The sequence below is a fragment of the Theropithecus gelada genome, chromosome 8 (genome assembly GCF_003255815.1).
Source record: "Theropithecus gelada isolate Dixy chromosome 8, Tgel_1.0, whole genome shotgun sequence".
Lineage (NCBI taxonomy): Eukaryota > Metazoa > Chordata > Mammalia > Primates > Cercopithecidae > Theropithecus > Theropithecus gelada.
The window spans coordinates 25,382,424-25,398,034 of NC_037676.1; the positions used below are offsets into that span (position 1 = coordinate 25,382,424).

General features: G+C 46.8%; 1 protein-coding gene across 3 annotated transcripts in view; it reads left to right on the plus strand.

Moving 5' to 3' along the window:
- DPYSL2 (dihydropyrimidinase like 2) overlaps nt 1–5,457 on the plus strand; it is a 146,052-nt gene extending 140,595 nt beyond the window's left edge. For all 3 annotated transcript variants that reach the window (XM_025395205.1, XM_025395206.1, XM_025395207.1), the window contains exons 13-14: nt 536–701; nt 2,909–5,457. In XM_025395205.1, the coding sequence (XP_025250990.1) occupies nt 536–701; nt 2,909–3,000 (258 nt within the window). In that variant the 3' untranslated portion in view covers nt 3,001–5,457. The remainder of the gene's footprint in view (nt 1–535; nt 702–2,908) is intronic.
- Nucleotides 5,458–15,611: the final 10,154 nt, after the last annotated feature.

Genomic DNA, 15,611 nt, shown 5'->3' on the forward strand with positions numbered 1-15,611 from the left:
CCACTGCCGTAGTCAGGGAGAGTGTCATGGGGAGAGGACATTTTGAGTTGGGCTTTGAAGGTTAAGTAGGAGTTTTTCAGGTCAAAGAAGGGAGACGAGGGAATTTGATAAGAGAGTCATGAGTATAGACAATGCACAGTGTATTCAGGGCATGTGAAGCAGGAAAGAGATGGAGCTATAAGGGAATTAAAGGGAGAATGCAATTGGAAAGAAAGTTTGGGGCCAGATCTTGAACATGATACCAGATCCCCCTCACAGCATGTTTAGGGGATTCTCACAGGGTTTAAATTGAAGTGCCTTTGGGGGGAAAATGGTAAGGTGTGTTAGTTTTTGTAGAGTTAACCAGTTACTGGACCTTGTGGGGAGTTTTGGCCTGGCATTGTGGGAGCTGGCCCCACACAACACCTGTCCACCTGTCTGTAAGGAGAGCCCTCCATCCCTATATCTCGCAGGCCCATCCTTCCTCCAGGAGGGTTTCTAGAGAGGTGTCCTCTGTGACTGTGGCCTGAGCTTGGGGGACTCTTGTGTTTTGCAGCTGGCTGAGCTGAGAGGGGTTCCTCGTGGCCTGTATGACGGACCCGTGTGTGAGGTGTCTGTGACACCCAAGACAGTCACTCCAGCCTCCTCGGCCAAGACGTCTCCTGCCAAGCAGCAGGCCCCACCTGTCCGGAACCTGCACCAGTCTGGATTCAGTTTGTCTGGTAGGGTTGAGGCTTGGGGAGGGCACAGTTCTGCTGGGCCAGCTCACTGGTGCTGGCGAGGCTACATTGCATTTGGAAAGGACACAGAAATGGAAGTGAATGATATTCCCTTTCTCCCCAAAGTGGGAAATACAGTGGACTCAGATCACTGGAGATGTATTTTCTTTTTCTTTTATTTGAGACAGGGTCTCGCCCTGTCACCCAGACTGGAGTGCAATGGCGCGATCTTGGCTCACTGCAACCTCCATCTCCCAGTTCAAGTGATTCTCATGCCTCAGCCTCCCAAGTAGCTGGGATTACAGGCGTGCACCACCATACCTGGCTAATTTTTGTATTTTTAGTAGAGACGGGGTATCACCATGTTGGCCAGGCTGGTAGAACTCCTGACTTCAGGTGATCTGCCTGCCTCGGCCTCCCAAAGTGCTGGGATTACAGGCATGAGCCACCATGCCCAGGCCAGCCCGACGTGGAGATGTATTTTCATAGTTAATGACTGGTTGGGTTTCAGAATCTTGAGATCAGTTTGTGTCACACAATGCCCATACTGTGTTTTACCTAATATATTAAGAAGACATTTGTTCGATTTGTTAGATCCATTATAAGAAAGGACATTGTGGTATTTCAGGACTTCTCTTCTCTCCTACAGTATATTGTAGTTTAGCTTGTGGAGTCTGGAGTTTCAACAGCCTAACTTCATAGCTCAGCTCTGGCTGTGCCTCAGTCTCCTCGCCTGTAGAATGGCAATAATAGTAGTTGCTCCCCTCTGGGGGTTGTTGTGAGGGTTAAATGGATTAATATATGTGTACAATGCTTAGAACAGGGCCATTTGAGAACTGTTAATTGTATTTGCTTGGGTAATATGTGTGATATCCCCTTGGTGAGACGAAAGAGTTCAGATTTTTATGTTTCCTTACTTGAAACTTCCCATCTTTCATTTGGCCCATGACTAGAACATTCCACTCTTCCTGCTCCCTGGGCTACAGATTCCTGTGGCATATTAAAGAAATTGTTAAACCAGAGAGAATTTTTTTTCTTGCTGGTTGTACAGGTTTTAAAAAGTTACCTTTATGTACCATATATGGATTACAAATTTTCAAAACATTTAAAAATAACGAACTTTAGTTTGTTGTAAGTAAAATGTGTATAATCACGTCTGTGTTATCTGATCTCTCCAGGCTATTCCAGTATAAGGTGCCATCGTTCCTCCTATTTGTGATTGTATGTGTAGGGTTAGGGGATTAGAATGCCAGAAGAAGGCTGTGTCCTCAGAAAAGCCACAGCCAATTTGACTAATCAGAACAGGGGACAGGACAGAGTCTGAGGTGTAGTGATATTTTGTATATAGTTTTACTTTCTCCAGTAATAGATCCAACAGCCTTTATACAGTGTCTGATTCTTTGGCTACCTTAGGCTCATCTCCTTTCTAAAAAGTTTATTTATTTTTATTTTTAGAGATATTAGTACCTCACTGTGTCACCCAGTACCCAGGCTAGAGTGCAGTGGTGCAATCACAGCTCACTGCAGCCTCGACCTCCTGGGCTCAAGTGATCCTCCCAGCTCAGCCTCCCCAGTAGCTGGTACTACTGGCTTGTGCCATCACGCCTGGCTAATTTTAAAATTTTTCTGTAGAGATAGGCTCTCACTGTGTTGCCCAGACTGTTCTCAAACTCCTGGACTCAAGCAATCCTCTCACTTCGGCCTCCCAGAGTGCTGTTAGGAGGATTCCAGGCATGAGCCACCATGCCCAGCCTCCACCTCCTTACTGTAGTCTAAACTTCAGTGAGGTTTTAAGAGAAGAACAAAGAATGTGAGGCCGGGCAGTGTGGCTCACACCTGTTATACCAGCATGCTGGGAAGCAGAGGTAGGAGGACTGCCTGAGCCCAGGAGTTTGAGACCAGCTTCAGCAATATAGCAAGACCCCTCTTTACAAAAAATTTAAAAATTAGCTAGGTGTGGGGGCCTGTGGCTGTGGCCCCAGCTTCTTGAGGGGGCTGAGTGGGAGAATGGCTTAAGCCCAGGAGGTTGAGGCTGTGGTGAGCTATGATGGTGCCACTGCACTCTGGTCTAGAAAACAGAGCTAGACCCTGTCTCCAAAAAAAAGAATGCGACTAGCACTTTTCCTCCTGAGCTGTGAGATTTCACCTTCAAGCAGGACCTTGTGTGACTGTCCTGGCCCCTAACCCATTCCTCTCTTCTCTCCCTCCAGGTGCTCAAATTGACGACAACATTCCCCGCCGCACCACCCAGCGTATCGTGGCGCCCCCCGGTGGCCGTGCCAACATCACCAGCCTGGGCTAGAGCTCCTGGGCTGTGCCGTCCACTGGGGACTGGGGATGGGACACCTGAGGACATTCTGAGACTTCTTTCTTCCTTCCCTTTTTTTTTTTTTAAGAGCCTGTGATAGTTACTGTGGAGCAGCCAGTTCATGGGGTCCCCCTTGGGGCCCCACACCCCATCTCTCACCGGGAGTTACTGATTTTGCTCATCCACTTCCTTACACATCTATGAGTATCACACCCAAGCCTACCCACCAAGCTCATACACGGAACCACACCCAACACTCAGACATGCGAACAAGCAGCCCCCAGCGAGGGTCTTCTTCGCCTTCAACCTCCTAGTGTCCGTTAGCATCTTCCTTTTCATGGGGGGAGGGAAGATAAAGTGAATTGCCCAGAGCTGCCTTTTTCTTTTCTTTTTAAAATTTTTAAGAAGTTTTCTTTGTGGGGCTGGGGAGGGGTTGAGGTGGGAAAGAGTCTTTTTTTTTTTTTTTTTTTTAATACTAAATTGGAACATTTAACTCCATATTAATACAAGGGGTTTGAACTGGACATCCTAATGATGCAATTACGTCATCACCCAGCTGATTCTGGGTGGTTGGCAAACTCATCGTGTCCGTCCTGAGAGGCTCCAAAATGCCCACATCACCATTCCGTAGTCTTCAGGGTCAGCTGTTGATAAAGGGGCAGGCTTGCTTTATTGGCCTAGATTTTGCTGCAGATTAAATCCTTTGAGGATTCTTTTCTCTTTTACCATTTTTCTGCGTGCTCTTGCACTCTCTTTCTCTCTCTAGCTTTTTAATTCATGAATATTTTCGTGTCTGTCTCTCTCTCTCTGTGTTTCCTTCAGCCCTCGTCTCGGAGACAGTGTTTTCCTCCCCTGCCCCGTTATCTTTTCACCTCCCAGGTCTACCATTTCATGGTGGTCATGGGGTCTGCCTAAAGGATTTGAGCGTTTGCCATTGCAAGCAGAGTGCTGTGTCATCCTAGTCCATATGGGACTGGTGCTACCCACCCGCCATCATGAGGACGTGTGCTAGTGTGTGGGGTCCTGGCCAAGTGCAGGAATGGGCCATGCTGTCTCACCCATAGTATCACACGTGGAACCGCAGACAGGGCCCAGAAGCTGAAGAGGTCTGAGGCTGCAGAACCAGAGAGATTTTCCTCTGTGCAGTGCTATCTGGCTAAAGTCACGGTCAAACCTAAACACCGAGCCTCAATAACCCAAGCGAGCCAATCAAAGTCACCGGTTCGGAAGTGCTAAGCTAATAGGAGTCTGACCCGAGGGCCTGCTGCTTCCTGGTTAAGTATCTTTTGAGATTCTAGAACACATGGAAGCTTTTCACTTTTGGGGAAAAACCAGATTTTTTTCTTCTCCAATTATTTCAAAAGACACACTACATAGAAAGAAGCCCTATAAACTCAAAAAATCCTTGGGAAACTTAAAGTCCATTCTACTTTGCAAGAGCAATGTGTTTTATGAACAATAGGTTACATCAGAACTGCAGTGGGTGGAGGGGAACCTTACAAATTGAACACATGGCCCCTTTAGAGACCACAGGTGATGTCCGTCTCCATCCTTCCCTCTCCTTTTCTGTCACCTTTCCCCCTAGCTGGCTCCTTTGGACCCACCCCTGTCCTTGCTGACTTGTGTTGCATTGCATTCCAAACGTGTTTACAGGTTCTCTCAAGCAATGTTGCGTTTGCAGGCTTTTCTAAAAACCAAATCTGCTTTTTGTAAAGCGTAAAAACATCACAAAGTAGTTCATTCCATCACCACCCTTGTCTCTCTACACATTTTGCCTTTGGGGTTCTGGTTGGGGTTTTGGGTTTTTTGTTGTTGTTGTTTATTTGTTATTTTAGAGGTAAATTGCACTTTTGAAAAAATAATTGGTTGACTTAATATATTTGCTTTTTTTTTCTCACCTGCACTTAGAGGAAATTTGAACAAGTTGGAAAAAAACAATTTTTGTTTCAATTCTAAGAAACACTTGCAGCTCTAGTATTCACTTGAGTCTTCCTGTTTTTCCTGTACCAGGTCATGGTCATTTTTGGTTGTTTTGGTTGTTTTCTTAAAAAACAATTTAAAACCTGAAGATTTCTGCAGGCTGTGTAAGCATGTTTACCTTTTGGCTTGCTTTGTGTGTCTGTTAAATGAATGTCATATGTAAATGCTAAAATAAATCGACAGTGTCTCAGAACTGAATAACTGCAGTGACTTGATGCTCTAAAACAGTGTAGGATTTAAGAATAGATGGTTTTTAATCCTTGAAATTGTGATTGTGACCCATGAGTGGAGGAACTTTCAGTTCTAAAGCTGATAAAGTGTGTAGCCAGAAGAGTACTTTTTTTTTTTTGTAACCACTGTCTTAATGGCAAAATAATTATGGTAAAAAACAAGTCTCGTGTTTATTATTCCTTAAGAACTCTGTGTTATATTACCATGGAACGCCTAATAAAGCAAAATGTGGTTGTTTCAGGGGTGTGTCTGTATTGAGATGTTCGGGAGGCAGCTGTTTGGCTTGGGCCTTCAACCAGACTTTCCCTCCACAAGCATTCACGGAGCCCTCGGCTTCAGTTTCGTGAATATACCAATTCAAGAGTTTTCACTCCATGTCACAGGCTGCTATGTCCGGGCCACGGGATTCTAATTCTCAGCAAAGATGCAGCCTGCGGGTGTGTGGCAAGCCAAGTGTCAGAAATCCACACACTCCATCCTGCAGAGGCCTCCAGAATCAAGCTGCATACCGAAGCTTGAAACTGGGAATGGGGTGGGACCATATACTTTCACGAGGGTGACCCCTCTGGGCGCTCTGCTTCCTTCCAGCTTGTTTACCCTGGAAAATCCTCCAGCTTGAAAGATAAGAGGCAGGTGTGTTGGCCCTTACCCACGCTTCGGTCTGGAAGCTTGTGGGAAACCAGGTTATAAAGGCTTGGTCTTCCACTTTCATGCAAATGTCAAGAATGCACTTTGGCCAGGAGCCCCGCCCACCCCAGCAGGCCAGATGCTTGGTTTCCATGGTTACCCTGATAACTGGCACTCACATTATTGATTTTGAGAACAGTGAATGAAGAGAGTGTGTGCCTTGGGCCCCCCAGGCCCATCATAGGGTTGATGAAGTCATTAACTTTTTTTCCCTTCCTCCTCTTTTCCCTTCCTCTTCCCCTCTATTTTTTTTTTTTTTTTTTGAGACAGGATTCCACTCTGTTGCCCAGGCTTCAGTGTAGTGGCACGATCTTGGCTCACTGCAACCTTGACCCCTTGGGCTCAAGCGATCCTCCCAGCTCAGCCTCCTGAGTAGCTGGGACTACAAGTTGCACACCACCATGCTCAGCAATTTTTTGTTTGTTTTTGTTTTGTAGAGACAGGGTTTCACCATATTGCCCAGGCTGGTTTTGAACTCCTGGGCTCAAACAGTTCACCCACCTCGGCCTCCCAAGGTGCTGGGATGATAGGTGTGAGCCACTGCAAACAGCCCATTTTTGTTTTCTGTCTAGCCCTGTCCAAACAGGATATGAGGTGATTTATACAAATATATATACAATGCCACAGTTTATCAATAAAAAGTGTTTGGGTGAAGGGAAAATAAGAGCAAGGAAAATAAGATAAGGCCTTGGTGGAGTTAGTGTGCAACACCTGCCATGAGGCTGTAAACTTGTTAGGGAACTCCGAGTGTCCTGGCAACACGTACACAAAAGGGAAGTATGGCCACTTACACATTTACCGTGACCAGAAGGTAAAGAAGATAAATGAGTCCTTCATAAGGCATACAGCAAATCCTGGGTCCTCCCTGGGAACCACAGTGTTGGGCGTCTGGGGCTGGCTCTTACCTGCCTGTCACTGTCACTTCATGCTGATGGCAGAGCACTGTGAACCAGTCAAATCGAGTCTGTCCACACAGAAGGGACAAAAAGTCTCACCTTAACATTGATGGGACCTGGGACAAGAGTTAACATGAAGTCTACAGCCCATCCTCCTATTCTCATACTGGCTTTATCCCACACCAAGACGGGCCTCATGCCCAGGCCTGCAGACACTGCAGCCCACGTGCCCAAGTTCCACCCAAGTCCAGCAAACAGCTGCCCTGTGAGGTGTCCATAGCAGCTGTGAGGTCTTCCCTCCAAAGAACAGAGCCAGCACAGAGTCCGTCTTAGGTCCCTTTGAGCAGGGACCTAGGTACCAAAGCTGGCCTGAAAGGGCTCTGGTTGGGAACATCTCACTGACCCTTGGAAACTCCTCACTCTCTGGTGAAAGGCCTGCTGGAGGGGGCCCAGAGAGAGGGCTGCTATAGGTAGACCAGCCTCGAACTCCTGGGCTCAAGGAAGCCTCCCACCTCAGCCTTTCGGTCTCCAGAATAGCTAGGACTATAGGTGCATCCACCACAGCTAGGACTATAGGTGCATCCACCACCACTCCTGTCATTTTTTTTTTTTTTTTTTTGTAGAGCTGAGGTCTCACTCTGTTACCCAGGCTGGTCTTGAACTCCTGTTCTCAAGCTATCCTCCTGCCTTGGCTTCCCACATGTTTTTAATCACTATTCTGCTCTCTCTTAGAAAGCTCCTGTTTAGAAGGGTGTGGGCAAAGGGGATGGGGAGTGTTAGAGAATAAGACCGAGCAGGTAGGCAGGCCCACGGGAGAAAAATGTGGGCAAATGAGAGCTTTGCAGAAAAGAGTACAATGACCTCAGGAAGCCAACACAAATTTGGAAATAGTGAGGCTCTAGATAAGAAGAAATGAAAAAGCCTACAAAATACACAAGAGGAGGAGTCAGGAGAAAAATGGCCTCGAGGAGGACGAGACAGGTAAAGGACAGCAATAATCTGAGTCCTTTACATTTTTTGTTTTTGTTTTTTGTTGTTGTTTTTTCTTGAGACGGAGTCTTGCTCTGTCACCAAGCTGGAGTGCAGTGGCGCCGTCAGCTCACTGCAACCTCTGACTCCTGGGTTCAAGCAACTCTCCTGCCTCAGCCTCCCGAGTAGCTGGGAATAGAGGCGTGCACCACCACGCCCAGCTAATTTTTGTATTTTTAGTAGAGACGAGATTTCACCGTGTTGGCCAGGATGGTCTCCATCTCCTGACCTCGTGATCCGCCCACCTCGGCCTCCCAAAGTGCTGGGATTACAAGCGTGAGCCGCCGCGCCCAGCCAAGTTATAATTTGTAGATAAGATCTGAGAAAATTGTGTTGATTTGGCAAAAAAATTACAAATGTGTGTTTATACACAAATGTATATATGTGTATATATGTAATTTGTATAAGGGTCTCAAAAGAGTAAATAAAATAATGTCTGAAAATTCTTTGGGGAGGGAAAAAGGGACCTAGGCATAAATGCGTCATCATTTTACTAAGCCTTGGTATCAGGACAGGGCTGGGGCAGACGAGAAGACAACAGGCAGGTTCTCTGGCAGTGAGGGTCTTGTTGAGGCCACGAGGCATGGGGCCTCCACTCAGGATAGAACCTGAGGGGCCGGTGGGAGGAGCACTGGCAGGTTGACAAAGACCAAACATAAGGGCTTATAAACTTTCACGATTCAAACAACTTATTACATTGAGGTTATTCATGTGATTAGCTTTGGCAGCTACACCTCATCCCTGCCAGGGGTCACACACAGTCCTCATCCTAACAAATGTCCCTGCACCACACAGGACCATGCAGCCAACCTGGCAGGTGAACGGGAACGGGGTTGGGGTCACAGAGGATGAAGGCGAGGTCTCCCCTAGCCGTGACCTTGCCCAGTACTAGCTTTTTGCAGCTTTATCCTGTGACTCTTGGGACCCCAGGGACCCTGGAAAACCCAGTGCGAACCCCTCAGGAAGAAGTGGGCAGGGAGGGTGGAACTCCCTGTTTCGCTGTCCACAGCTCCTTCAGGATCAATGCCTCCTCCTCGAAGGCCAGATGTGCCGTGGCCTTGACACTGAGGCTTCCCATTACTGGCTGGCATGTCTCTGGATTTTTCCTGTCCCTCCAAAGCTGTCCCTATAAGTCCTCGTTGAGCCTCTCCCCAGGGGACCCAGGGAAGTGGCCTACTGGGTTCAACTTCTCCGTAGGGCTGAGCTCCCTCTGCTGGAGATACGCACCTCTTACCTTTTTTTTTTGTTTGTTTGTTTTGAAACAGGGTCTCTGTCGCCCAGGCTGGAGTGCAGTGGCGCGATCTCAGCTCATTGCAACCTCCGCCTCCTGAGTTCAAGCATTCTTCTGCCTCAGCCTTCCAAGTAGGTGGGACTACAGGTGTGCGCCAACATGCCTAATTTTTTTTTTCTTTTTTTTTTTTTTTTTTAAGGAAAGACAGGGTTTCACCATGTTGGCCAGGCTGGTTTTGAACTCCTGACCTCAAGTGATCCACCTGCCTCAGCCTCCTAAAGTGCTGGGATTACAGGCATGAGCCACTGTCCCCGGCCTCACCTCTCACCTTTTATTATGGATCCCAGCAGTCAGTGAGGAAAGCACTGCATGCTAGTCCAGGACTGCAACATCTTTTGGTTCCATCCAAGACCCCATCTCTCAGGAGAACAAGGAGAAACTATGAGAATTCATGCCCAGGCCCAACTGCCTAGAGACAGAGAGAAGGGCTCTCAGCCCAGTCCCCGACTCTGGCCACTTTTCTCACCCACTCCCTCCCACTGCGCCCACTTTTGATGTCCTGCACCGCCAGTCTCTTGTCCTCTCAGTCTTCTGGCCTAAGCCTCCCATTAGCCTGTCCTCTGCACCCCACCAGGACCCCATGGCAGGTGCTTCAACTCTCTCGCAAGTTCCCTCAGTTTCCTCGAACCCATGTCTTCCCACTGTGAAACCAAGAGGTGAATCTGATGAGGTGCCCCGCAGTCAGCCTGTCCTGCTTGATTCGGTCACTTGCATATTGTTCCTTTTTTCCACAGGTAGCTGAAGGCTGCACTGCAGAACGCTGGAACTTAATCCTGCTGGCTTCCTTAAGGATAACATTTATATGTCACCATGGTAACGGCCGCTGAAGTTATTTTTCAGGAATCTGGGGCTGCTCCTGTCCAGTTCAAACCAGCCAAAATCACCTACTGACCCTTCAACTGGGCCTCTGCAAGTGCCTGAGAGGTGGCTTTTTGATGTCAGAAGGACAAAAACTCCATCCTCAGATATGCTAACGCCACCATTTCTGAACATGCGTTCAGTGAAGTGCCATGAACCCCAACGACACTTGTGCAGAGCACTAATTATTTCATCTCCCCCATTACCAGTCACCTCTGCCTATGCCTTAGACCATCCCACTTCGCTAACCCACACATATCCCTAAGCCTTATTTTGGGGAAGTGGATTTGAGAGCTATTCTCCCGCCTCCTGACCAGGCTGCCTTGTGAATAAATCTTTTCTCCTTTGCCAAACCTGCTGTCACAGTGATTGGTTAACTGCTCAAGGGCAGAACCAACCTGGTCAGTGTCAACTGTACCTGTAGAACAACTCCCCCAGCCATAGTAGGTTGCAGCTCCTGCCTGCTCTGTCTTAATCCAAAGCACTAACTCCAAAGGACAGGGAGAGTGCGTACAGCAAAGAACCTTCCGACCCTTGCTGGATTACTCCCTGGTGCTAGACCTGTTGTGCCAGACCATGAGGAATGGGAATTCATGCCCCAGCCCCAGGCCCTGGCCTCCCTCCTGGCCATGGCTAAATTCTGTGAGGCCCCAGTGCCACTGTGCAAAGGGGCTCTGGAAACCCAGTGATTGCACCTTGTCTTGTATTCTCAGTTGTCACCTACATATTGTCCTTCTGGGCATCTGTCCTCCTCTGTGCTCTTTCCCCTTGACAAAACCTCCCACTCTCAAACTCTCTCTGTGTGTTTTGTGATCAATAAATGCACTCACATTATTCCATAAACTCCCATCTTCACCGACTCTTCGCTCCCACTTCTTTGCCTTAAAAATGCCCTGATCTTCTTTTCTAAGACGTAATTTTGTCCTTAGTCCTCACCGTGGAGATTTCTCTGCATCTCACTGTCCACATTCTTCAGGGCAGGGGAGAATGACGTGTTGCTCAAGCCTCCATCCTTCCTTTATCCTCTGCCGTCTGGTTATACCACTCTAACACTCTGCACCCGGCTGTTATCTACTGACGTCGAGGGAGCTGCTTCTCATTCATGGAAGACTTTGGTATCAAACCATGGCATAGGTTTCCTCTCCACCCTGCCTCTCACCATCAATAGAAGTTATTAATGCTTCAATACTTATTAAAAGGTGGATCACCCAGTCAGTAGCCTTTTAATGTTGTGATGCATTATTTATTTATTTAATTTTTGAGATGGAGTTTTGCTCTTGTCGCCCAGACTGGAGTGCAATGGTGCCATCTTGGCTCACTGCAACCTCCGCCTCCCGGGTTCAAGCAATTCTCCTGTCTTAGCCTCCCAAGTTTACAGGGATTACAGGCGCAGTAATTACAGGTGAGTTTACAGGGAGTACAGGGAGCTGGGATTACAGGTGCCCGTCACCATGCCTGGCTAATTTTTGTAGTTTTTAGTAGAAATGGGGTTTCACCATGTTGGCCAGGCTGGTCCTGAACTCCTGACCTTAGGGAATCCACCCACCTCAGCCTCCCCAAGTGCTGGGATTACAGGCATAAGCCACTGCGCCCAGCCTTTTGTTGTGATGCATTCTCTATGATGTCTCAGCTATCCATTCCCTGGGCTGTTTTATTCCCCGAGATGTTTGATTTGCTGAAATCACACATGCAGGCACCTCACTCTCTGTCAGCTCACCAGTCCTGCTGGGTTTGTTTGTTCAAGCACTTCCACTATGACTGTGCTTTGGCAGCCACAGGACCTCTTGTCGTTGTCCCCTCCGTGTTCCCCCTGCTCACCAGCTTCCTCCTGTCTTCTCTTTCTGCCCTCCTTGGATTCCATGGGATATCATTTCATTCACTCTCTTATCAAGAGCCCAATCCCTTGGCCCTTTGTCTTTCCATTGTCTCTTTGTCAAACCGCAGTCATAGATGAACCCAACTGTTCTCCACTCTAGCTCGGGCGTGAACCACAGAGTTCTGCCTGAGAAAATGGCAGAACTTGGCAGGTTGTTCTCATGACAAAATCATGGTCACTGACTTCAACTTAACACTGTGCCCTGAACATGTCCCAGGAATCCTACTGTGTTTTCTTCATAGGTGCGGTTCTACTCTCTATATTTTGAATTTCTGTCCCTCTTTTCCTCATGTCTCCCTCGGGAGATGTCCTCGCCTCCCACTTTATGAGGCAGATGTAAACCACCAAGTAGAAATGTCTTCAATACCCCTCGATCAGGGATAGAACTATCTGCAGCGACCCCCACCAAACCTGTCCTCTCCAATTCCACCTGTTATGCAAGTCAGAGCCTCTACCTGTGCCAGCTGCTCCCACCTTTTCAGAAAAACTTCTTATCTTTATCTTCAGTCCATCCAGCACCTGTCTCTACTGGCTCCTGGCTCATTTTATCAACATGTAAGCATCTTTGAAAATCTTTTTTTTCTTTTTAAATCTTTTTTTTTTTACAAAAAGCTCTCTGCTGATACTGGTGTTTTTAAAAAAATTTTTTTATTTAATTTATTTTTTTAATCCCCTCTTCAGAGCTAGTTTTCATGGATGAGGTGTTTACACTTACTGGGTCCATTTTTCCACCTCCCATTTACCACTTAAGCTATTCAAATCCTGAATAACCACAAAACGACCTTCCTGTTACTAAATCCAAAGAACATTTTCCATCTTTATCTTTTTTTTTTTTTTTTTTTTTTTTCTGAGATGGAGTCTCGCTCTGTTGCCCAGGCTTGAGTGCAGTGGCCGGATCTCAGCTCACTGCAAGCTCCACCTCCAGGGTTTACACCATTCTCCTGCCTCAGCCTCCCGAGTAGCTGGGACTACAGGCGCCCGCCACCTCGCCCGGCTAGTTTTTTTGTATTTTTTAGTAGAGACGGGGTTTCACCGTGTTAGCCAGGATGGTCTCGATCTCCTGACCTCGTGATCCGCCCGTCTCGGCCTTCCAAAGTGCTGGGATTACAGGCTTGAGCCACCGCGCCTGTCCTTCCATCTTTATCTTACCTGGCCTTTTATGGCACTTGATACAGTTGACTTCTTGCTTCTTTTTTTTTTTTTTTTTGATTTTCATGTCACTGGTCATACTTTCTTCCCGTCTCTCTAATGATTTGTCAGTGTTCTTTGCCAACCCTTTCCTCTCTAGTAAACTCAATATTTGGAGTCCTTTGGGGCTCTGTCCTTTGGCCCTTCTATTTCACTTCACTCTACGTCTCTTCCTAAGCATTTTCTTCTACTTTCACAGCTCTTTTCATCCGTGCGAATGACTCCCAAAAGGTCACTAGGTGATAATGACCTCTCTTCCAAGGTCAAACCCACATATCCCCACCTGCTACTCAAACCTCAGTTGCGTGGTTTATGGTCACCCCGAACACATGTGAAATATGAAACTCTTTGTCTTCTTTCCTTCACCAATCTGCTTCAACTTTAGTGTTTTATAAAGTGGAGAGCACAAGCCATTCAGTTATTCTAAACCAAGAATCTAGTGGTCATCTTCAATCCGTAGCTATCCTTCACTCATTCTATGTAAACTATCTCCGAGGTCCATTCATTCTGCCTCTTCACTAGTTCTCAAGTCTATTATCTTTTCTCTGTTCTTACTATTATTGTTCCTCCTGCTCCTCTGCTGTTACTTTCAACTACCATTTCCTAGATAACTAAAGACACTCCTAAATGGTTTTATTGCACCCATTTCTGTTTGTTTTGTTTAATTTTTTTTTTGAGATGGAGTCTCACTCTGTTGCCCAGGCTGGAGTGCAATGGTGCAATCTCGACTCACTGCAACCTCTGCCTCCCAGGTTCAAGCCATTCTCCTGCCTCAGTCTCCCAGGTAGCTGGGACTACAGGCACCTGCCACTACGCCCTGCTAATTTTTTTTTTTTTTTTTTGTATTTTTAGTAGAGATGGGATTTCACCATGCTGTCCAGGCTGGTCTCGAACTCCTGACCTCAAGTGATCCACTCGCCTCGGCCTCCCAAAGTGATGGGATTACAGATGTGAGCCACTGCACCTGGCCTGTTTTGTTTAAGTTTTATTGGTTGAGGTATAAAGACAAAACATTGTGCAGGTTTAAGGGTACAATACAATGAACTTTCTAGATGTATGTACCCATGTAAACAGTACCCCCAATTAAGATATAGAACATTTCCTTCACCTAGTAAGTTCCTTGTATGTCTTTCCAGTCAATCCCTACCACAATAATTCTAGATCCGTTCTGGGGTAACCAACTTTCTGATTGCTAGGCCATAGTTTAGTGTTGTCAGTTCTAGAATTAGCAGTTTATTTTTCACCATGTAAATTCCAGCTCAGGAGCCTCCTCTCCCTTGTGTGTCTTTTCTCAAAGTGCTAACCATGACTCTGGCTCCTTCCATTCTCAGAAACCACTGTCCTCAACACACGGCCTTCAGCATCACCAGAAGAGGAAGAGAGAAAGAGATGTTTTTAGGACAGGTTTGGAAATACGCTCATCATTTTCGCTTACCTTTCATTGGTCAGAACTCACTTCATCATCCACCAACATGCAAATGGCTTGGGAAATATAGGCTTCCTGTGTGCCCAGGAGGAAAATGAAATTGCCTGGTTAACACTGAGCATTGTCTCTATCACAATAGTGGAGGGGTGAAAGGAAAACTGATGTGAAAGAACTGTCAGAGGTGTTCGAACCAGAGCGACTTCATCTTGAATAAGGGCTGGGTAAAATGAGGCTGAGACCTACTGAGCTGCATTCCCAAGAGGTTAGGCATTCTAAGTCACAGGATGAGACAGGACGTTGGCACAAGGTACAGGTTACAAAGACCTTGCCGATGAAAGGATGTGGTGAAGAAGCCAGCCAAAACCCACCCAAACCAAGATGGCAACAAAAGTGACCTCTGGTCGTCTTTATTGCTCATTATACGCTAATTATAATGCATTTGCATGCTAGAAGACACTCTCACCAGTGCCATGACAGTTTACAAATGCCATGGCAACATCAGGAAGTTACCCTCTATGGTCTGAAAGGGGGAGGAGCCATCAGTTCCGAGAATTGCCCAACCCGTTCTCGGAACTCATGAATAATCCACCCCTTGTTTAGCATATAATCAAGGAATATAAAATACAAAAATAGCCAACCAGCAGCCCGCGAGGCTTCTCTGCCTGTGGAGTAGCCGTTCTTTAATCCTTTACTTTCTTTCACTTTACAGACTCTCTCTGAATTCTTTTTTTGCGAGAGGTCCAAGAACCCTCTCGGGGTCTGGATCGGGACCCCTGTCATAACCACTGATAGAAGGCAACCCAGAGAATAATAAAGAAAATCTTGCACGAGATGTATTTATAATGAGCTGATTCAGTAAGACTGAGTTACTTCTTAAAGTAGACTGAGGCTGAGAAGACATTTGTGGGCAGGGTTACACATCTTTGTATATTTCCACGTCAGCACGCATGGATGCTGGGCAGAAAACACTACTGATGTCACTCCCTTTGTAACCGCCAACAAGTTCCCCCTGCCCGCAGGACAAAGACCACAACACTGCAGTAAAGAGTTTAGTTGATGAAAGGCTGGCCACACTGATACGGGAGCTAGAAAGAAGTTATTTAGGCAGATACTGAGGGGAAAAGAGTCCTTGGCAGGGCTTCC